Source organism: Capra hircus, chromosome 1, assembly GCF_001704415.2.
Source record: "Capra hircus breed San Clemente chromosome 1, ASM170441v1, whole genome shotgun sequence".
NCBI lineage: Eukaryota > Metazoa > Chordata > Mammalia > Artiodactyla > Bovidae > Capra > Capra hircus.
The window spans coordinates 138,220,974-138,243,731 of NC_030808.1; the positions used below are offsets into that span (position 1 = coordinate 138,220,974).

Consider the following 22,758-nt stretch of genomic DNA (forward strand, 5'->3'; position numbering starts at 1 on the left):
CCTTTTGAGAAAGGAGGCCATTAGGGTAAGGCATCAGGATAGAGATTAGTCTTTGTTAAATATGCCTTTTTATGAATTTGATTTTGGACTCATGGAAACACTTCACATAATCAAGAAACAAAAGTTAAAAAAAGCAGTTTCTAAAAATTTAAAACAAGCAAGCCTCTGTATAACCACACAGAAACTAATGATGTGGCTCAGTACAGTAACTGCATGTACGTGAGGAAATTATTGAGGGGAAGGAAAGAACAGGGTGAGTTGAGAGAACGGTGCTTGGAACTCACACAGGACCAGGCCAGGGCATCTTCATACCTGCCAAGCCAACCTGATAATCCACTGGCCCCTGGGTGGAGCACACGGAAGGGTCTTTCCTCAGTCATGGGCAATAATCAGAGACAGTTTAATTATTGCTCTGGCCCCACATAACAAAGCTAAATCAAACTGTTTCTAAGAAGCTTAAGTGAATCCTAAAACAAAGGTTAAGATGTTTACTGGAACACAGAAACACCCAGGACCCAACAAGGAAAAATTCACAATGCCTCACATTCAGTAAAAGAGTACCAGGCAGACTGAGAAGCAGAAAAATGTGATCTGTAGTAAGGAGAGAAATAAATCCATCAAAACCAACCCAGAAATGATGCTAATGTTAAAATAAGTAGACATGGACATTAAAATAGTTATTACAATTCTACTCTACTTGTTCAAATAGAGGGACTATTGAACATGTTAATCAGATACATGGAACATATTTTTCAAAAAGACCCAAATTAAACTTCTAGAGGTGAAAACTACAATGTCTGAGATTAAAAAATACACTGGATAGGATTAATAGCAGTTTAGTCATTGTAGTAGAAAAGATTAAATTGAAGTCAAAGCCATAGAAACTGTACAAAATGAAACAGATGGGTGGGGATGCCTAAAAAAAAAGAAATTGACCAGAGCATCCATGAGCTCTAGGACATCAAGAGGCCTGATATGTGTGTCACTGTAATTCCCACAGTGAGGACAAACATACGTGCAGACAGCGGTTTGTTTCCCCGTGGCCTTTTCATGAACTGGCACTGCAGAGGTGATTCAGGGCTGCGGTCACCACAAAGGGATCCTACCCCTCCAGGTCCAGATGTTTTTCAGGGCATCAGCATCCAGTGGGAGAAACAGGCCCAGAAGCTCCCTAGACCTTCAGGTGTTCTCCATGGCTTCTCCTTCTCAGGCTGGGCTTCGTGAGGTGGATTCCAGCCCTAAAACTTGGTTTCCCTGAGCGAGACGGTGGAGACCACTCCTACGCACAGGCACTAAGACAAGCACCTGACAGGTTCCTCACAGCGAAGTTCAGCCTCAGAATTTCCCAGGTAGTGAGTCTCCAACGCTAGGCTTCATGGGTCCAGAAACCTTAGGGACAACTGCTGAGAAGCCTGAAACTTAACCCCAAACCTGGGTCTCTTTGTGGCAGTTCTGTGGGCATGAAGGGATTCAGAACTACAAAGGTCTAAAACATGACTCTTCAGTGATCTGCACCCATATCCACAGCTACTACCCAGTTAGGTGTGGGGTCTGCAGATGCTAAGCGATGCATCCACTTATGTGATATCCGCAAAATGCAACACCATGAGCACAAAATACAGATATGTAGTTCCCAGGGGCAGGTTAACAGGAGAAACAGACACAAAGGAAGAACATAAGGAAAGTTTGAGAAGCGAGAAAACCATTTTTCAATCTTGATGGTGTTGACGTTTATGTAACTATATGTACTTACCAAAACTGATAGAACTGTATAATTGAAAAAGTAGATTTTACTGTATGCAAATAAAAAGTGATGCATTTGTCAAATCTCATAGAACCATACTCTAAATAGGGTGAGTTTTACCATTAATAGATACAAATGACCTCTTCCTTAATAAAATAAATAGAAAATGAGTAAACAAAAAAGTCTAAAAATCAGGGCTTTAAAAGCATACATATATAAATATATTTTTATATGATACTTAGCTTTTATTGAACCCAACTCGTATTCTGGTAGTAAACTTCTCCTAGGGTGAATCCTCCTGAATAGGTACTTCTCAAATTTTAATATGTACATGAATCTCCAGAGAGCATATTAAAATGCAGATTCTGATTCTGCATTTCTCACAAGCTTCCTGGTGTTGCCCATGCTGCTGGTCTGCTGGCCACACTTTAAGTAGCAAGGCCAGGGCACAGTGAGATCACCTGATATATAAAGGCCAAAAGAACCAGTCACTCAGATTGAACAAGGCCTCCTTGTGTGACCCACTGCCTTGGCTGTGTGAGTTATAGGATCTGTCCTTCAGCAATAGTGTCACTTACTCACTGCTGAAAGGTGACCCACCGTCATTCCCTAGGTCCTCCTCTTTGGTCTCCAGTGGAAGCCTGGAGCCAGGTGTGGAACTGAATGCAGGAGATGATTGTGAAGAAAGCTTAACAGAAAGCCAGAAACTCCTGTCCTGAAGGCAGAGATTTCACGAGGTCCACGAAGCCATAAGGCCCATTTATTCACTCGCCCAGCCAGCCAGCCAGCCACCCATCCCTCCACCTATCCACCCATCCTTCCATCTAACCATCCACTCATCCATCTATCCATCCATCTGTCTATACATGCGTACATACATCTACGTATGAATAGCAACATCTCTTCAAATGTCAATTGAGATTACTCAGCCAGAAAGGAAGCCCACACTTATTCCTTGTGATTCTCCAGATATTGCAATGACTTTGAGTGGTATCACCTAACAATTGCTCAAAGTGAGTGCTCCCCAGGACCCAGCAGGGCATTCCATTTGTGGATGGTCTCTCAGCAGGAGTAAGAAGTGGCCTCTACTGGAAGCTAGGTGTTGGAGGATAGTAAATGGCTGGCTTTTATATTCAACAACTTCCTGACATTTCCCCAGTGAACTGACACTTCTTTGTGCATGCGAAAAAAAAAAAAGCTATATAAATGCCTTCACTGACAGCTTCTCTGCCCACAGATGCCCACAGGTATAAAACATCACATAGCAGGCTAACACATGACAACACCTTCAGATATTTGCTTAGGGATTTTCAGAAGGAAGCAACCACGTGTATATCCAGAGTCTATTTTAAGTCATTAACTTTTATCGAGCACTTACTCTGTGCCATAAAGTACCCTAAGTGCATTTCATATATAGGTAACCCCAACTAACCCTCAAAGCAACCCCACAAGGTGGGAACCATCACATTTTACAGACAAGAATTCTCAGGCACAAGGAGGTTGGATAACTTGTCCGAGGACACAGCTAGTAATGAGAAACAGGGACATAAATCCCAGCAGTTGCTGTCCCCAGACTCAGGCCTTCCCTCCTGACTGCTATGCTAGGGTTACCCTTTGCCTGACACTGCATGTATGAATGCTTACTGAGCCCACTGCACGACGAACAATCATCACTTGCTCCTCCCCACTTCCCTACAGAGCTTCCCTCTCTCACAGTAGGACAAGATGAGGCCTGGTACCTGAAGTCACATACAGAGAAAGGTTCATTTTTACCGAGGTCCTACCTTTTTTACGTGAAGATGGGGAAAGCTATGGAGGAAGCAAACTTGGTTAAGGAAACCAGGGGTTCAGTTTGAACATCCTGAGTTTGAAATGCTTCCAAGGGAAGATGTCAGAGAGTAAGTTAAAAGCCACATGTTCAGTTCAGTTCAGATGTTACTGAAAGTCACACGTTACTGAAAGATTAAAGATGACAATATCTGATGAATAGTGTGTACATGCATGCATCTAAGTTGCTTCAGTCATGTCCGACTCTTTGCAATGCTATGGACTATAGCCTGCCAGGCTCCTCTGTCCACGGGATTCTCCAGGCAAGAATACTGGAGTGGGTTTCCATGTCCTCCTCCAGGGGATCTTCCCGTCCCAGGGGTCAAAGGGATCAAACTGCATCTCTCACATCTCCTGCACTGGCAGGTGGGTTCTTTACCACTAGTGTGCCACCTGGGAAGCCCCTGATGGACGGTACGTTCTTTACCAGCTGAGCCACAAGGGAAGCCCTGGATGGTATGTTCTTAAAAGCAACACGGAAGAATAGATGGTAGTAGAGACAAAGCAAGGTTTGCCTTGAGCTGTTGATTGTTGAATTGGTTGATGAGTCTGTTGGGATTAATTATACTTTCTGATGACTTTCATATATGTCTACAACTTCCAAAAATTAAGTTTAAAAAAATTCGGGACATAGAATCACTTATATAGGATACCATAAAAAAGTTAGTAACTTGGATCTAACTGTAAGGAAATATCAGGCAAATAAACTGACTGTACTCTTCAAAAATGTCAGTATCATGAAAGACGACAAGTAACTGAAGATTTGTTCCACAATAAATAACACTAATAAAGGCATGACAATCTGTGATCCTGGTTTGTATCCTGGATCAGGAAAAAAAAAAAAAAAACTGCTGTAAAAGCCATTATTGGGGCAATCGGTAAAAATTTGGATCTGGATCGGTGTATCAAATAATATATCAATGTGAAATTTCTTAAATTTAGCCACTTACTGTGATTATATAAAAGACTGTCCTTGTTCTTAGGAGCTGTACTTTCGTGGTGAATGAAACGTATTCTCAAACCCGTACTAATAAGAATAATACTTTACGTGTATAGATAGATATAAAGAAATTATGTAATTGTGGCAAAATGATAATTGGTGACTCTAGATGAAGCAGATATAGGGGTTTATTGTGCTATTCTTACAATTTTCTTAGGCATGACAGTTTAAAAAAAAATGAATACAATCACCTGATGTAATTAGTATCCCTATAATACATTCTTTGTGTTCCCTTCCTTATAGTCTTTGAAATAAAAAGCTATCTTTTTGACCCTTTAGAGACTGGTACCAGATACTTGATTTTTCTTTAAGAACCTCTTTTATGTATCAATTTTACATGCATTAAGTTACAGACTCATCACAGCAGGCCCTGCATGCACTCCCTGGCTGCTGGGGATGTCCCTGAGGTTCTGCTCTCAGCTGTCAGCCCCTCTTGGGATTGCCTTGGCTGAATAACACCTGTCTTAGTCCCTTTCCAGGGTGGTCCACATCCAGTGCTTGGTTAACCTGGGTTTTATGGGCCTAGCCCTCTCACTTCTACCCAGTGGAGCCCTGCAGGGCAGGTCCAGCTTCAGAGCTCTCTGCCAAAGCAGTGGAGATTTCCACCGAGACTGTCTGCTTCCTTTGCCCTCCTTCCTACAGGTGTTGGCCTCCAGGACACCCTACACTTACCCCCTGCACGAAATCCCCACCCCTGAGTCCACTTACCAGGGAATCAGCTATGGCAATAACATGATGACAATTTTGCAGATGAGAACTGAACCTTGGGAAAAAACCACTTGCCTGAGCTCAGAAAGCCACCTACTGGTGAAAGTAAAAGTCAGACTCCAAATCTGCTGGGCTCCAGCTCCCTCCTTCTCTTTATCCTTCAAATCCTATATCTATGTTAAGGCTGAGGCCAAGTTCCTATTTCCCCCAGAGACATCCTCAAATTCCCTTTCTCATCTTGACACTCTCACCATCTGCTCTGTTTGGCATATGGCTATGGTCCCAGTTGGAGACTTTTCTTAACCATCACCTCTGATTACATAACCGCTGTGCTGTTATTTAGCTTTTCAGTTTGAAGTCCGGTGCTTTCCCCACATTATAATCTCCCTGGGGACAAATGTCATTTATTGTTCTTTGAATTCCAACAGTTGCTATCCATATGTTGGAGATGCAGCCAGTACATTACCATGTAGGGAAAGAACCCACAATTCCCATTTTTTTCTGGCTGTGGAAACAAACATCCTCAGAAGATCCTTAGCTCTGTAGCCTCAATTTCCTCTTGGCCTGTTCTGGAATGGTGTAGGGTTTTGTGATGTGGAATATAAGGGGATAAGACATTATTCTGCCAGAGGAGCAGTACCATCCATGGGGGAGTAGCTGAAACTTATCAGTGAGCCAGGAAGCACTTGGTCAAATTCAGTCAAGCATAAAAAAGTGAACAACACACCAGGAATAAAATCACTGGAATGCAGCTTGTTTACTTTTTTTTTTTTTAAGCAAAACTGCTTTTATTTTAATTATTTAAAGCATTTCATAATGTACTAGGAAATGAGATATTGTGTCCTCTGCAAATGTGATGAAGTCTTAGATCAAAACTCTAAGACTACAACACTGCATTATTAAATTTTAAGGGTGAAATAAGTGAGTTGCTCTTCTTGCCTTTGAAGATTATTGACTGGGAGATTAGCAAGCCTTCTCCATAATCTCCTCCCAGAAAGAATGAGTGGAAGGAAGGGCAGATGGGAAAGTTTCATCCAAATTCCCTCACTTTCAGATCCTGGGAATCTTTGGTGCCATGGTAACTGTGTTACTAGGTGACCACTCAGGTACAGGCAAGACTTGAAAACAACAGGCATCTAAACATATTATCAGCTCAAGGTTTGGAAACAATTTTCAGTACTTTTTTTCTCCTTTGTTTCCAAATATCAGCCTGGAGGGATAATGTGTTGTACTATAAGAACAACATAAATGCAAATCAACTGAAAATAATTTTTATCAAACTGTCTATTCAACCAGCACCCATATAGGAAGTAGATTTTAGAGAGAAGTTTCTGAGTTGGAACATCTATAGAAGTGGTATACAAACCATACAGCCCGCAGGCCAAAGCTAACCTGCTGTTTGTTTTTGTGTATCTTGTGAGTTAGGAATTGTTTGAACATTTTAAAATGGTTGAAAATAATCAAAGGAAGAATAATACCTAGTGACACCTAAAAATTATATCAAATTCAGACTGCAGTTTGAAAACAATATTTTACTAAAGTACAGCCATACTCATTAATGCATATTGTCCATAGCTGCTTTTGTGTTACAAGAGCTGTAATGGTAACAGAGATAATTGGCCCATGAAACCTAAAATATTCACCATGTAGCCCTTACAAAGAGAGTTCCCCACCCTTGATCTGGAGATCTGAGTTGCAGAGAAGTTAGGTTAGGAGGCTGAGTCCCTTGGCGCTGCCACAGTTTGTTTAGTCTGCTACAACAAAGCAGCACGTGCTCGGTGGCTTGTAAACAACAGACTTTTTTTCCTCACAGTTCTGGAGGCTGGAAAGTCCTAGAACAAGGGGCCAATGTGGCCCCCTTTTGGTGGAGGCCCTCTTCTGAGTCACAGCTAAGGGCCATGTCACATGGCAGAAGGGGCTGGGATCAATCTGGAGCCTCTTTTATAGTATGTCACTAATGCCGCACCTGAGGGCCCCACCCTTATGATTTAAGTACCTCCCAAAACCCCCACCTACTAATACCATCTCCTTTGGGGCTTAGGATTTCAACATATGAGTCTGAGGGAAAACATGTTCAGACCACAGCTAGTGCCTTCCATGCAGATTCAGGCCTCTTCAGCTGAGCTAGGTACACTCCATTCACTGCTGCTTCTATAATAGAAAAGCATGGCTGTGGTCTCTGTGGCGACCAAACAGGACAGCATCACGTGACTGATGTGTTCTCACACACTGCACACTCTGAGGGGTCAGGCCATAGGCTACTTACTCCCGCATGTGTTTCATCCGGGTCCTGGCCGTGGCACTGTTGAAAATTGTTGGTTCCGAGGGTGTGTCTGGAGCTGAGCTGGTGACAGTCCATGTGTCTGAAAATCAATGCACAGTCTTTACTGACTCCATCAGCACTTCAGCAACTTCAAGGCAACAGTCAAGGACAACCAGAAAACAAGCTATTTCACCTCTGCCACAAGGTAATGCCATATTAATTAGAGATAAATTCAATTATGACATGCCTATTAAAGAATTTATTCCAAATGACAAGATTATTTACAGTTTTAATATGTACAAGGAATTCCAGGACAAAGCCTCTTTCAGGAAGGATTATTTAAGCAAATACCATTATTTTAAAGATGGCCTTTTTAAACGGGGGTGGGGGGAACCAATAGTCTTTGCCACTATCTTTCAGTAGCTATGGAATTTGTTTTGATGACTGAGGAATTTTTTCTAATAAGTTTGGTTTTCCCTTTATGCTAACCTCACATCTGAGCATTAGCTTTTTTGCAGTGGAAGGTAAGATGCTGACCAGGGAGTAATCTGAAGCTTTGAACTTCAGCAGGATGGAGCAGAAGGCCAAAGATGGGTTCAGGAGGTAAAGAGCTGTTAATGAAAGCTGCAGTTAGGAAATCTGTTGAGAGCCACAGTTTTTTGTGGTTTTTTTTTTTTTTTTTTTTACCAAGATACATTGGAGGCTCTTACAGAACAGGTGAGAACTGATGGGGAGAAATACTTCACCTACTGAAACAACATTGCTTCCATTAAGAAGCTAAGGCTGCCCCTAAGTGAGGGGCTGGGTCATCAAAAGTCAGATCTTCATGTGGCCTGAGAGGAGGGGCAAAGTCCTCTTTGTGTATTCTTCCCTCAGAGCCCCCACAAGGCGCCTCATCCCATCAGGAGAAAACTCTTGAGCCCTAAGATTCATTTAGGAACGATATCCATGCAGTGACTTTGTTAGAGCAGGTATCCATGCTGTGAAACTCCTGCTTTCCCCTCATGACACACATGACTGTCTGCTTTTTGGACCAAACAAGGAAGTGAGGGCCAACTCCCATTTTGTGGGAGCAAAATTAGTACAGCTTTTTCCTTCTATTTTTAAATTTAAAAGGCCAAATGCAAATTCTATTATTTTTTACCTCCACTTTCTTTGTATACTCCTCTGGGGGCACACAGCCCCACTTTGAACTTTGTGTTTTTACAGCCACCATCAAGATGAATATAATCTTGCTTCACTTTGTCAGAATCTCTGGTCCTTCCTCAGGCTCCATCCCTAGATGTGGAGTCACTGGTGAGAACTTTGTAAAGGGCACATTACAATCAGCTAAGTAAACTGCATGTCCTGCCTAGTACTTCATAGGTAGGTACTAGGGCCTGATGGCTCCCTTTGCTCTCACTCAGGAGGCCACCCTTCAACTCCGAGAGAAACCCATCTCAGTCTCTGTTACCAGAGATGGCTTCACAGCAGCATCCTCTCCCAAAGGCTGCTTCTTCCCAGAAAAGGCTCTTGTGAGGGGGTGATGGGGGAGGCAGACACGGTTCACTTCATATTCATGTTGGTTGCTTTTTATAACCATCTTTTCTAGAACCTAAGAAGTTACAAAAACAACAAGCGCACCATGCCAAGTAACATGCAAGCTCAAAACCCAGTTCTTCCAAGGTAAAAAGGAAGCCTATGTTTCCTGTCTCACCCGGAGCAAGCTGGCAGTTCTTAGGGTTTATGCAAGGAAAGGTCAGAGCAATTTCCCCAGAGCTGCAGCTTATTTTAATCTGGTTACTGCTCGCTTCAATAAGACCCTCAGCATCACGGGGAAAGATGCTGAGCTTTGAGCCCAAGGGTAGAGATTGGGGCAAAAAGAATTTCAAGCAACAGTCTTGGTGAAACTTGGTGCTCAGAGCAACTCTTTTCACAGTGTTTCCTATTCACCAGCCTTTCTCCTTCCACTTTCCAACAGGAATAGCAGTTGTTTTATGTCTAGGAAAAGGACAACATGTTCAGCAACCACAATAAAGAACAACTGGGCCGAGTCACAGGCTTCCTCTAATAGGTGGTCACTGAGTTTTGGAGTACATTCTAGACCACTGCTTCTCAAACTCATGTGTAATTCGAATCAGCTAGGGATCCTGTTAAAATGCAGATTCTGACTTAGTCTGTGTGGGTAGGGCCTCAGATTTTGCTAGGCCCTACCCACATGTTTCTAATATGCTCTCAGGTAGTACCAGTACTGCTGGACGTGGGACCACATTTTGAGTAGCAAATGTGACAAGCTAGCTACTAATTCGTGGGGTCCAGTGCTATCTGACAATGCAGGACTCTTTGTTTAAAAAGCAGGAGAAAAGCTGGTTCAGGATAGGAACCTGTCCTGGTGTTTTTTACTGGATATTTATTTCATGTCATCTTCTCTTGGGAACTGGGCTAGCTACTCTCAAGAAGAGTGAAAACCTTCACAAAGACACAAAAGCCCCCTGATTCCAGCCCTCCAGAAGTCATGTCTGGCCTCCCTTTCCCAGACCCCAGCAGAGGTGGCAGTGGTGGGGTAGGGCAGTGGTGAGGAGGAGGTGTTGTTCAGAGGACTCTCTCCAGGGAGGAGGCCCCAGAGGAGGCTTCAAGACCCTGCCATATGTCCCACTGTCTCAGCAGACTGTATTCATAAAACATAAATTCAAAAATAAGATTATTAGGGATTTATTAAAATCCCTCCCAAGCCTGGAGCCCTGTGTTGGTTGCATGCCCATAAAGTTCTGATTCCAAAGGTCTGCTGTCTTGATGTTTTTTTAAAAAACAATGAATCCTCAATCTCTAGGTTGATTTTTTAAATTATTTTTCATTGTTAATTTCAACAGCATTTTCATGCACTTGCACCTTTGATTCATCTTGAGCTTTTTCTAAAAACAGTGGATCCTGACAAGGAGCATGGCTTAAGACATCACTCTTCTTCTTTCAGGGTTTCTAAGACTGAGGAATGTCCACCAAACAGAGTTTATACCTACAGTGATTTTTTTCAAAGAGGGTATGTGCACAGTGAGGGTAGATTTCAGAGAAAACTGCAACCACTCCATTCTTCCTGTGGGAAGTTCTGAAGGTACTTGGTCCCGTGTACTCTGAGAAAAGTCCTGAGGGGTGTGCTACATGGCTGAGACCCAGGGGGCCTTCGAGATTGCAGCCAGGGAGCAGCAGCAGATCAGTTGGCATCCATGCCCTGCCTCTTCCACCCACTCCCTGCCTGGGCTGTGTGCTCTGGAGGAGGGACTGAAGAAAGTGAAAATGTCAGTCATTCAGTCGTGTCTGACTCTGTGTGACCCCATGGACTGTGGCCTGCCAGGCTCCTTTGTCCGTGGGATTTCCTAGGCAAGGATAATAGAATGGGTTGCCATTTCTCCTCCAGGGGATCTTCCCGACATGAGGATAGAACCTGCGTCTCCTGCATTGCAGGCAGATTCTTTACCTCTGGGCTACCTGGGAAGCCCCACATTCAGTACAACAAAGAGCCAAATGTGCAATGATTCCTTTGGGCCCTTTTACAGAAGGGAGCATTTTCTGGCTGTCCTAAGTAAACCATAATACCATGTTTGCTGTCCTGAGTTCAGTCTGCTCTTCTCAAAACAGAAAACTCAAATAATTCTATGCAAATTCATTCCAATTCATCATGGACAACAATAGCACCGACCATAATGACTAAACCTTTTTTGGTGAATAAGTGCCGTGCCCTGGGCATCATCTCATGGGAGGTTCCCAGGAAGTAGGTACATTTTTCAATGAGGAAATCAAAGTTTAAGATATTCAGTTCACACAATGAATACCCTATGCAGCTGGGGCTTGACACCAGGCCTAGATTCTGGTACCCACGTTTAAAAGTCCCAGAGGGAATACCCACTTCATATGACCACTGTGCTGGGAGTCAGCCAAGGTGCTCCTTGCCATGTTTTACTTTCCAGCACTCTTCACTCCACTCTCCTACTGTTTTCAACTAGTTACGGACTTCTTGACCACAGAGATTATGCCCTGTTCATCTTTTTTTGAACTTCTTATTCTAAGTGTACAACTCAATGGTGTTAGCACATTCACGATGTGCTACCATTACTACTATCTCCAAAACTTTTTCATCACTCCAAACAGAAACTCTGTAACCATTAAACAATAACTCACTCTTCTTCCCCTCCCCAATCTCTTGGTGATATCTAAAGTACTTTCTGTGTCTGTGAATTTTACTATTCTAAATAACTCATACAAGTGGCACACAATATGTGTCCTTTTGTGCCTGGCTTATTTCACCGAGCATCATGTTTTCAAGCTCATCCACATTGTAGCCTGTGTCAGGACCTCCTTTTTATGGATGGATATATTCCATTGTATATATATATATTCATTCAACGGTTGGACAGTTGGATTGTTTCCACAACAAAAGATAAATGAACAAACAAAATGAGTGTTATGACTAATGCTGCTGTAGGTAGTTTTACAGAGGTCCTTTGTCAGGTTTAGGACATTCCTTTGTATTCCTAGTTTGGTGACTGTTTTTATCAAGAAAGGGAGTTAGATTTTGTCAAACGCTTTTTTGCATCTATTGAGATGGTCATATAGTTTTTGTCCCTTAGTCTATGTCCTTTTGTTTATGTATTACATTAATTGATTTTCTGATGTAGAACTATCCTTGCAGTCCTGAGATAAATCTCACTTGGCCAATCTATATAATCCTTCAGTTCAGTTCAGTTCAGTCACTCAGTCATGTCCAACTCTTTGCGACCCCATGAATCGCAGCACGCCAGGCCTCCCTGTCCATCACCATCTCCCAGAGTTCACTCAGACTCATGTCCATCAAGTCGGTGATGCCATCCAGCCATCTCCTCCTTGGTCGTCCCCTTCTCCTCCTGCCCTCAATCTCTCCCAGCATCAGAGTCTTTTCCAATGAGTCAACTCTTCGCATGAGGTGGCCAAAGTACTGGAGCTTCAGCTTTAACATCATTCCTTCCAAAGAACACCCAGGGCAGATCTCCTTTAGAATGGACTGGTTGGATCTCCTTGCAGTCCAACGGACTCTCAAGAGTCTTCTTCCAGCACCTTAAAATCCGTTTGTTTTTTTTTTTAATTGCTGTGTTTGGTTCGCTAGTATTTTGCTGATGATTTTTGCATATATAGCCATAGTGAATATTGGTTCAGTTTGTTATTTCTTGTTATGTCTTTTGTTTTAGTATTAAACAACAGCCTCACAGAATGAGTTGGGCAATGTTCTATTGTATTCTGTTTTTTAGACGAGTTTGTGAAACTGGTATTAATTCCCCTTTGAATGTTTAGTGGAATTCACCAGTGAAGCAGTGTGGGCCTGGTGTTTTCTTTGTTGGAAGTTTTAAAATGACTACTTGACTTACTTGTTATAGGCCTATTCAGATTTTTTTCTCTTCTTGAGTCAGTTTCATTAATTTGCTTCTTTCTAGAAATTTACTCTTTCATCTGATTTATCTAATTTTTTGCCCCTTGTAATTAATCCTTTTAATTTCTTTAAAGTTGGTAGCAATGTCTCCTTCTTCATTCCTGATTTCCTAACTGTCTTTCTTAAAGACTGGTCAATGTTTTACACCTTTCCAAAGAAACAATTTTTGGTCTCATTGATATTTTTTATTGTTTTTCTCTTCTTGATCTCATTTATTTCCACTGCAGCCTTTACTATTTCCTCCCTTCTGCTTGCTTTGGGTTTCATTTGCTCAAGTTTTTAAGTTCCATAAGGTAAAGTATTTATTTTAGAGGTTCAATAGGTAGGAATTAAAATCAAAGTACCAGCCTTCAGGTTTGGGGACCACAGTCATCATTCTGTCTCTAACATCACAAGCAGCATGGTCCTCCAGTCATCTCCCTGGGCTTCACTTTCCTCACTGTATATTTAAGTGTTTCATTAGACTAAGGGCCTTCTTTCAATTCAAACATTCTGTGATCTGTAAGACACATCCCCAGACCTCCAGGGTTATAGACTTTAATTGGGAAGGTAACACACCACCAACAAAGATGAAGAGCCATCAAAGGGACCAAATATGAAGAGACAGATGGCTGGGACCAACAATGAAAGTTACAGGCATTACTGAACATCAGGCACCATCATTCCGGAGTCACTCCCCACCTGGGAAATGTCGGCTGGTGAGGCTTGATACCACCCCATGGGAGTGTTTTGACAATGAGATGAAAACAAAATGATCTGAAGAGACATCAAGCAACTAGAAACTGTGTTTCTTAAGAATGCAAAGCGCCGCTCATGATAGTAATATTGTCAGGATCCCTCCTACTTCTATGGTCTCTCTTAAATAGCAAAGCTATTTTCCCTGCAGAAGTGACAGCTTGATGATCCTGACGTTTCACCAGCAGAGACTCTTCTCTCATTTCTTCCAAAGTTTCCTTTTATTCATTCCAGTTGCTGGATGAATGACCTTGATTATAAAACAAAAACCTGCATTTGCACTTCCTGCAGAACAACCTACCACATGGGTAATGAGCTGATGCAGGCACCGCAGGGCTGGATATTTTGGCAAATGAGCTCTCCCTTAAGTTCCTGGGACACTGCTTAGTCAGGAATCCTCACAGACGCTGTCCTTGGTGCTCAGCATGTTTAGTATGCTTCTCACCTCATCTCCTTCAACCTCTCTCTTTCTCTCAGTTGCCCACAGAATACTCAGGGTGTCCTTGACAGGCACCCCTCTCTGCCCAGATTACTGCAAAGGTACAGCTTCATGGCCCACAATTTCTTTCTCCTCCAGGACACTGTGAGAGCAGCTCCACTTACTGAGAAGCTTAGCTGACCCACATCTTTGTGGACACCTTTCCTTGAGTATCTCCCATGATGATACTGGACCTCAGGGTGTCGATACAATGAGCTAAGAATCTTTGAAGCAGGTTGGTCTCCGCCTTCACCATGTTATCCCAACACCCAAAGGTGGAGTTGTAGCACCCAAATTTCCTTTCAAGGAAAGAAGTGTTACCCAGCTGGTGGGAGTGGGGGACACAGACAGACTGCAGCTGCCATCCCTGCAGAAGCGGCCTCAGTGGCAGAGCCACATTGCCCAGAGTTATGCCCTTCCCATGTGCCCCTGGCATGAAACAACTCATCACGGTTGAAGTAGAAAGCCTGATCATTTTGTCTTGCACAGACAACCTGAGTTCTGACCCCCACAAGGGTTCAAGTAAGGCTTGTCAGGCCTGCATCACTTTGCAGCTTCTCCTCCGCCTCATCCTGCTTCCCTTCCTTCCTGTCCACAGAGGCCCATCCTGAATAATGTCCTCCCACCCAGCTCCATGTCAGAGGCTTCTTCCCAAAGAACCCATGACATGTGGGAATGGGGACTAGCAGACAGGGGGCACGCAGGTGGTTGTCTTGAAGCCCTCAACACAGTGAGTATTTGATGAGTGATAATAAAAATGACAATGTAACCTCCCCCAACCCTATCACCATCCCTAGCTCCCTCAGAGAACTGTTTCTATAGGAACAGGGCAGAAGTCAGCAGCTATGGAAGTTGTTGCCAACCCTGCAGCGGCAGCTGAGTCCCAGCCAAACCCCAGGAGGAGGCTGGAGAAGAAAGCAGACAGGCGGAAGGGAAGAAGATGGCCCAGGAGAGAACCACCTCCAGATGTTTCCAGTAGGAAGGGAGCCGGGGCACATAAGGATGAGTGCATGAGCTGCCTTAGGCAACTGTGGTCTGGGTCCTGACTCTGTGATGTTTGATCAGTTACAAAACTTCTGTGACTCAGTTTCCTCACCTGTACAAAAAAAATCTGCATTTTAGGGCTTTAGCAAAGCCTAAATGCAATGATCTATATAAAAGTATGTTGCTGTCAGTACGTGTATGCTGCCTCCCTGGCCCCCTGGGCCCTCAACCTACTGCTTTGCACAGGGAAGTTTCTCAGTAAATAAATAGCACCCCACTGCCTCTATCAAAATTAATTAGTTGGAAAAACAAGTGGGCTGGCTTGGAGATGAAACCTGCTACTCACAGGGGAGATGATAAATACCAGAAGATAGGAAATAAACTTTCTATTTTTATTACACAGTTATTTCACACAATAAATATTCAACAGAATTGCATGGAAGATTAAAAACAACAGGAGTTCAGGGGTTTGCAAATGGTCATTTTCTTTTGAATACATCAGAAGAGGCCTCTAAGATTAGTACCTTTCAACTTAAAAAAAAAAAAAAAAGAGGGAGTGTCTATTTTAGGATTGAGGCAGAGCAATTAAATGTGCCACCAGGGTAAGAGGTTTGTGGAGACCAGACTCTAACTTTTTCAGCTGTGCTTACCTTGAGGAGACAGTAGCCAGCGTTTGGGAGTTTCATTATTCTGGGGTGCTTACATGGAGAATCTGCTTTAGAAACAAAATCTGTTTTTCTATAACAGAAGATTGAGCTGGCTTCCAAACTGACCCAAATGTTTAACGTAAGTACATCAGCACTCCCCTCTTCTTTCAACAGAAAAGAATTACAGAGGTCATCCATGGTCATTGTGGATAAATTAGAAAACATGGAAGGGAAAAGTCCCTCAGAGAACCATTAGTATCACTGTGGTATTTCTGGTGTGTGCATGTGTGTGTATCAACTATAGTTTATTTCTTAATAACACCTCTCATCCCAATGAATATGTAACTACATCATCATTTTTAATAAACTGAGAACTTCTTTATTCTAGAAGACATATTAGCCCTTACTGCTAGGCATTTATTTTGACTCTCAATTTTTACTACTGTAAACCACACTGCCCTGAGAATCTTTGTATATATTTCTCTTTACACACAACTCTGATTATTCCTTTAAGATAAATCCCTAGACAGACTTGCTGGGTCAAAAAATATTTTAATCTTTCAGGTTAGTTTAACCTAGATGTTGAAAGCCAAACTTATTCTAGGTTGTAATTAACACTGTTTTCAAGGGGGTCACAAATACATTAAAGATGCAATGTGAGGCACCTTTAGTAAAAACTTCATTCAATTTATGAAAATCTAAAAATCAAATATAAGCATTTTCTTTATAAAGCCTTAGCTGGAAGTGAGAGCCCAGTGGTCTCAAAGTCTCTGAACCAGCAGCATCAGTATCATGTGGGAAAATGTTAGAGATGCAGATTTCTGGGGCCCATACAAACCTATTGAATCAGAATCTCTAGGGGTGGTACCCAGCGATCAGGTTCTCATGTGGAGTTCATCGCTTCCTGCCTGGAGTTCTAGTTATTTGGTCTAGAGATAACGATAAACCCAGAAGTTCCCTGAAAACATGAAGCGTGTCTAATATTGCTCTGTGAGCCCTACGATAGTTTATGTCAGAAAATACTTGATAGATGTGTCATCATTTGTAATGCAGGCTTACATTTCCAACTTTTCACATAAATAAACTAATAGAACTTTTAAATGAACTGGATAAGAAATCCTCTACCCTGAAAAATGGGTGGACAGTCTTCTGTCAGTGACACAGCTTTACTGACCCAACCAGAGCAGCCTCAAAAAGCAACTGGTCTGGTGCGTAATCACTGCTGATAGAATAGCTTGACACTGCCCCCTTGAGAACTAGCTGTGTCTAAAGTTCAAATGGCCAGGATGACTTGTCATTTGCTGGGCCTCGAACACCCACCTCTCTCTGGAAGGTACTTTGATGGCCATCTGTGCCACTTGCACACACTCCCAGGAGCATCACTGAGCCTCTTCTGGGGCCAAGAGGGATGACAAGAGACCATGTCCCTTTCACCCCTTCTAAGCTGATGGTGTGGAATTCAAGTCTCAGCTGGACACTCAGCTGAGCAGATTCAGGACCACGTTTTCTGCTTCTGCAGGTAGGCATTTCATGGAGTCTATCGCCAGCTGGCACTGCTGTTGGTGTCTATTCAGGAGAGCACACTGGACAGCTTCTTACCTTTCCATACAGCATCAATCCTGAAACTGCTGCCGAAGCAAACAGCTTCTTCTGCAGTCAGCAGCACAGAAAAGAACTGAAGAATACCCCGCCTCCCCCCGTTGCTGATCACCTACTCCTGTGAAAGACAAAAGAGGGGCTGTATCCACAGGACACTGCCCAGGCCATCTCTCCTCCTTTTAAGGTCTAGCCTTATCGTTACTGCAGTACACAGTCATTATTATTCTAGACTTCACATTCCCCCTTCCTGTGTAGGAGAATCCTCTTCTTCATGAGACAGAGTCCAGCACCCACAAAAGCAGCTATAGATGCCAGAAGGTCACTTCCCGGCCTCCACGCCATCAGGGAGCAGGCACATGGCCAGCCTCTGAGGTGCTCCCCAGACTTACTATCAGAAGTTGCACGGAGGAGGAGTGGAGCTTGAGAAGGCCATGCAGACGGGTGGGGCTCCAGCCGGGGGAGCCTGGCAGCCACGCTCCACAACCATCATTTGTAGCCTTGAGGATGCTCAAGCTGCCCTAAGGAGCCGCATGTGGAGGGGAGCTGAGGCCCCAGGCAACTTGCAGTGCAAGTGAGTGAGTGAGTAGAGTTGCCAAGAGGTGTCCTCCAGCTCCGGTCAAGTCTTCCCATGATCACTGTCCTAAGGACATCTGACTACAACCTCGAGGAAGACCCTGAACCAGCACTCCACAGCCAAGCGGCCCCTGGATTCATGACCCACAGAAACCACGAGAGGTACCGAGGACTATTGCTGTCTTCTGCCAGTGTGTTTCTGAGTAGTCATTAATACAGCCACAGTTTAAGCACGGAGTTTTTACAGAGGGTCAGGATAAGAAACTAATATATGAAGAATGTTTCTATTTCATGTTTGCTGTAGAACTATGTTGCTAAGTTTTTGTAAAGACCTTAATACACATCTACATTTTGTAGATGTCCTTTGGAGATAGATAAAAAATCTTAAAATTCATGTGAGAAAACGCATGTGAGAGGATAGGAATATTTGAAAAAAATATCAAAATTAGAAGATGAATGTCTTATCAGACATTAAAACATTCCATAAAGGCAGTGTAATGAGAACATTCTAGTACTGATAGAAGATTAAGAAGCTAGATTAGTGGGCCAAAAACAGAGGCAGAATTAAATATTATCCAGGAGTTGGAATACAAAAAATAACTTAAATGGAAAAAATAGATTTTATTGGTGTAAAAACCTCAAGTGTGTAAAATAAGACAATAGCAATTCTAGAATGAAATTTAGGAGGCTATATTGAAAACACTCTTAAAAAACAGTGGAGGAGGAATGAATTAGGAATTTGAGATTAACGCATACACACTACTATATATAAAATAGATAACCAACAAGGACCTACTGAATAGCACAGAGAACTATACTCAATATGCCTACAAGAAAAGAATTTGAATTCTAAATCAATGTGCTGTGTACCTGAAATTAACATAACATTGTAAATCAACTATACTTCAATAAAGAAAGAAGGGAATAAATAAAAATACTGAATCACTATGTTGTACATCTGAAAAACTTTTAGATTATACTAATACTGTTTTGGTCAATTGTACACCAACAATATTTGAAAAAATTAAGCTGAAAAACTTAAAAAAAAAAGAAAAGCTAGACTATATAAAAGTCAAGTAACCTTTGCCTACTTAAAAAATAAAAAAATTCCCCCACCAAAAATCCAAAAGAGACAATAAACAGAATTAATAGACATAAAACAGACTATACATATTTTGCTACACATATGATAGAAAAGGGGGTATTAATATTTTTGTAATAATTCAGCTTAATACATTGAACACTAAGTCAAGTGCAACAGCAGTGACTATTTCCACATAAAAGAGCATGGGATATTAAAGATCCTAATAACTACCTTTTACAGAGAAAAGACTTTGCTTAGGAAAAATAATAAAAAGTAGCTACCAAGACAGTTCATGCCATATTCACCAGTGTGATGGTCTGAATTGCTCGCCATTCTCAGTCAGCCTGTTCCTTCTACCTGTTCCTGGCTCTGTTTCTCCCTGTCCTGTCCTTTCCGCCTGCAGGGCCTTCCTCTCCATCTTTTCATGGCCACATCCATCCTCACATCATGAACAGTCTCAGATGCTGCCTTCTCCTTGAAACAACCTTGGTGGCTCCATCCCCCAACTAAAAGCTATTCCCCCATTTTCTGAATTCTTATTATCTTATTACATAGTTATTTAGGCCCTTGTCTTGGTTCTTCTCTGAAATCTTAAGCCTTTAATGGCAGGATCCAGACCTAACACATCATTGCCATCTACTACTATTCCTCTACAAAGTATATAAACTTTGATGAAATCCTAATGTGCAAGTAATAAAGGAATAAACAACTGCTGAGTTTCTTTCTTAGCTAGGTAAACTTGATTCCTGGAACTTTTTCGTAGACAATAGGAAAATATAGAAAGTTCTTTGCTAAGAAGATGCTACTAAGAGTGATTAATAGTACTGTTTTAGGAATGTGTTTCAATTACAAAGTCTTTCTCTACCTCCTTCCCATCACCACACACATGCCAAATGAATGTGCATGGTAGCAGGCATATAGCAGCTTCTCTGTAAATCATCACTAATTCTGAATCTATTTCAATCTTTCAAGTTTCAAAGAACTTCTAGAAACTATTAAATTTTTATCAGATATAAATGTATGAAGACAGAAGGGATAGTGGCAAGTTTTGCGCATGCACATCAAAATGATCCAAGTGGTTTTTAATCGAAAATACCCCTCCTCTCCTCCAAATGCAGTGGTTTCAAAGTGTCAGTAACCAAAGATAAGACACTATGTTGAAATCACTCTAATTATTACATGAAATTCTTTTCTGTCAAGGTGAAAAACGCAATAGTACAAGGTTAAATGGCTGTCAGTCATCCCTACATTTAACAGCTTAGAGTCTGAAGAGCTTAAGCAAAGGAAGTTTTGAAGGGATTCCAAAGCCCTGATGTCTTCTCTGGTCTCTATCAGTCATATTGTTTAGTGGAGATTAAACAGTAATTACCAACGTTCAATGGAAGAACTGAAGGGTAACAAATTTCAAAAAGCCAAACTGATCAGACATGTTAACACACTAAAGAAATCATAATGGGGAGTGAGGTTTGGAAGCATCTCTTGTGTTCTAATGACTTCTGTGACAACATCCTGCTTGGAGGTACAAAACAAGCCATTTTATAAATAGTTCACCCGACTTGTATCATTCTGCTGATGACTGCTCTATAGAAGTACAGCTAATTTCCTAGTTGTTCAAAGGGCTAAACTTCATTTGTTGCCTCGGTTCCTAATCTGGTTACTAAGAAACACAGAGACAGAATTTTCCTTTTTAAAGTAAAGCAGAGGTCATCTTTGGCCTTTACTGGCTAGTGATGGGCCTGAACAGTTACTATAGCAACACCATGTGTTGTCTGTGGAATGAGAGCCCATAATCAGTCCCCCATCTCAAGTCACTTCTTTCAAAACATCCTCCTTATTGTTTGTTAAAGCTGATTTTTTTTTTCTGACCATGCTTAAGAACCAGTGGTACCCTAGTCCACACAATAAAGTTCAAGATCCTTAACCTGGCACCAAGGTTCCCCATGGGCTTGGTCCTGTGCATCCTGATTTGTTGATCCCTTCCTCACACCTTACACTGAAGCAACACCAGCCTTCTTGACAGTTCCATGGATACACCCAGTTGTTTCATATTTCTGAGCCCTCTACTGCTTGATCCTTTGTAGGGAACACTTCCTCTTTCTGACCACTTGGCTACTCTACTTACCTTTCCATTCATTCATCTAATGACTTGAAAATTCTGTGTGCCAGGCTATGTGCCAGATTCTGAAAACACTGATGTGAATAAGATCTTGTCCTGGTCCTCATGGACCTGGGCAATCATAAGCCTTCTCCTCCTCTGTAGAGCTTTGCTCCAGCTGCATATCCAGAGTGGACCCCTCCTAACCACCTCCCTTGTTTCCAGTATGAGTTGTCCTCTTCACAATGCCCTGTAATTACCTGCTCCCTCACTAGACTGGGAGCTCATCAAGGGAGGGACCCTGTTTTCTCCATCATTCTGTGATACCTGGCTAATCATATGTGTGTTATAAACATAGTAGGGAAGAAAGGAGAGGTGGAGAGATAGGTAGCACATTTCCACCATAGAAGCTTCATGTTTTGAAGCATCTGCCCTCAGTGAAATGGCTGTTGCCTGCATCTCTGGCTGTCCCCCAGACGCCCCAGGCATTTCTGGCCTTTCCTGTTCCCTTAAAAAGTGTTTTGTTCTCCTTTCCTCACCTAATTCTACCTAGGATCCCTCAGCATTCTGTTCATGACTGGCCTTGCCTTCTTGTACTCCATAGGGAACTTTAAGGGGAATTTAGGGCTTCAGAAACGAGGTGCCTCCATTTGGGAGGGTATGTCCTTCATACATAAAAGAAGCACCAAGAGGGTGACACTGTTATAAAGCTTTGTGCTGGTCTATCCAGGACCACACTTGGTGGCTGGGACCATGTTGCAAATAGGTTTCAACATCTGAATCTTCATACAGTGCCTTGAACCCCCTAAATGTCTGACACAGATGCTTAGGATGATGAAAAAATACAATATTGGTTCCAACACAGCTCAGTAACTCTTGTATACAGTGCTAGATAGCCCAGCAGACACTGACATCACTATAAAAAGAAGAAAATTCCTAGAAGAAGCAATTTTCATTTTGGCTTATAATCAAGTCCTCTGTAATTTTAAGAAATATATTTATTTTTAGTTTTAGTAGCATTTTGTTTGAATTAAGCAGCAGCAGCAGCAGCCTTTTGTTTGAATTATAAATTAGGGTGGATGTGCAGGATAAGAATCTCAGGGCTTAAGGGCATTAAATCCATGGCTCTCAAAGTATGGTCTGGATCCAGAATATCAGCATCACCTAGGAACTTGTTAGAAACAAATTCTAAGGCACACAGCACACTTGCATCTTCCCAAGGCCTTTAAGTGATTCGGATGCCTGTTTAAGTGTGAGAACTACCGGTTTAAAGGCTGTAACCTGACCTTGATATGTTCAGGAGACTCAGATACTGAACCTGAAATTCAAAAAGCCACCCTCTAATTGAGGATCCGTTGAAGTTCCACAAATGTTTTCTTATCCAACCTCTCAACTCTCCAGGGACACAGGAAGGGGAGGCATCCCTGCCCCTGTTTCACATGGAAATCAAACATTCTGGAGTAAACTGCTGCCAGCATCATCTTCAGGGCAACAGTTACAACATACTTGGTCCAAAGAACCAGAAGGATATTTGCATCTGTTGTTCCTCCTCTCTTGTCCAGGGTTGGCAGAAGCTCTTGAAAATGT

At 42.3% G+C, this 22,758-nt stretch overlaps 1 protein-coding gene across 2 annotated transcripts in view; it reads right to left on the reverse strand.

Moving 5' to 3' along the window:
- NEK11 (NIMA related kinase 11) overlaps window positions 1-22,758 on the reverse strand; it is a 286,909-nt gene that overhangs the window by 40,538 nt on the left and 223,613 nt on the right. For both annotated transcript variants that reach the window (XM_018051495.1, XM_018051486.1), the window contains one exon: window positions 7,546-7,642. In XM_018051495.1, the coding sequence (XP_017906984.1) occupies window positions 7,546-7,642 (97 nt within the window). The remainder of the gene's footprint in view (window positions 1-7,545; window positions 7,643-22,758) is intronic.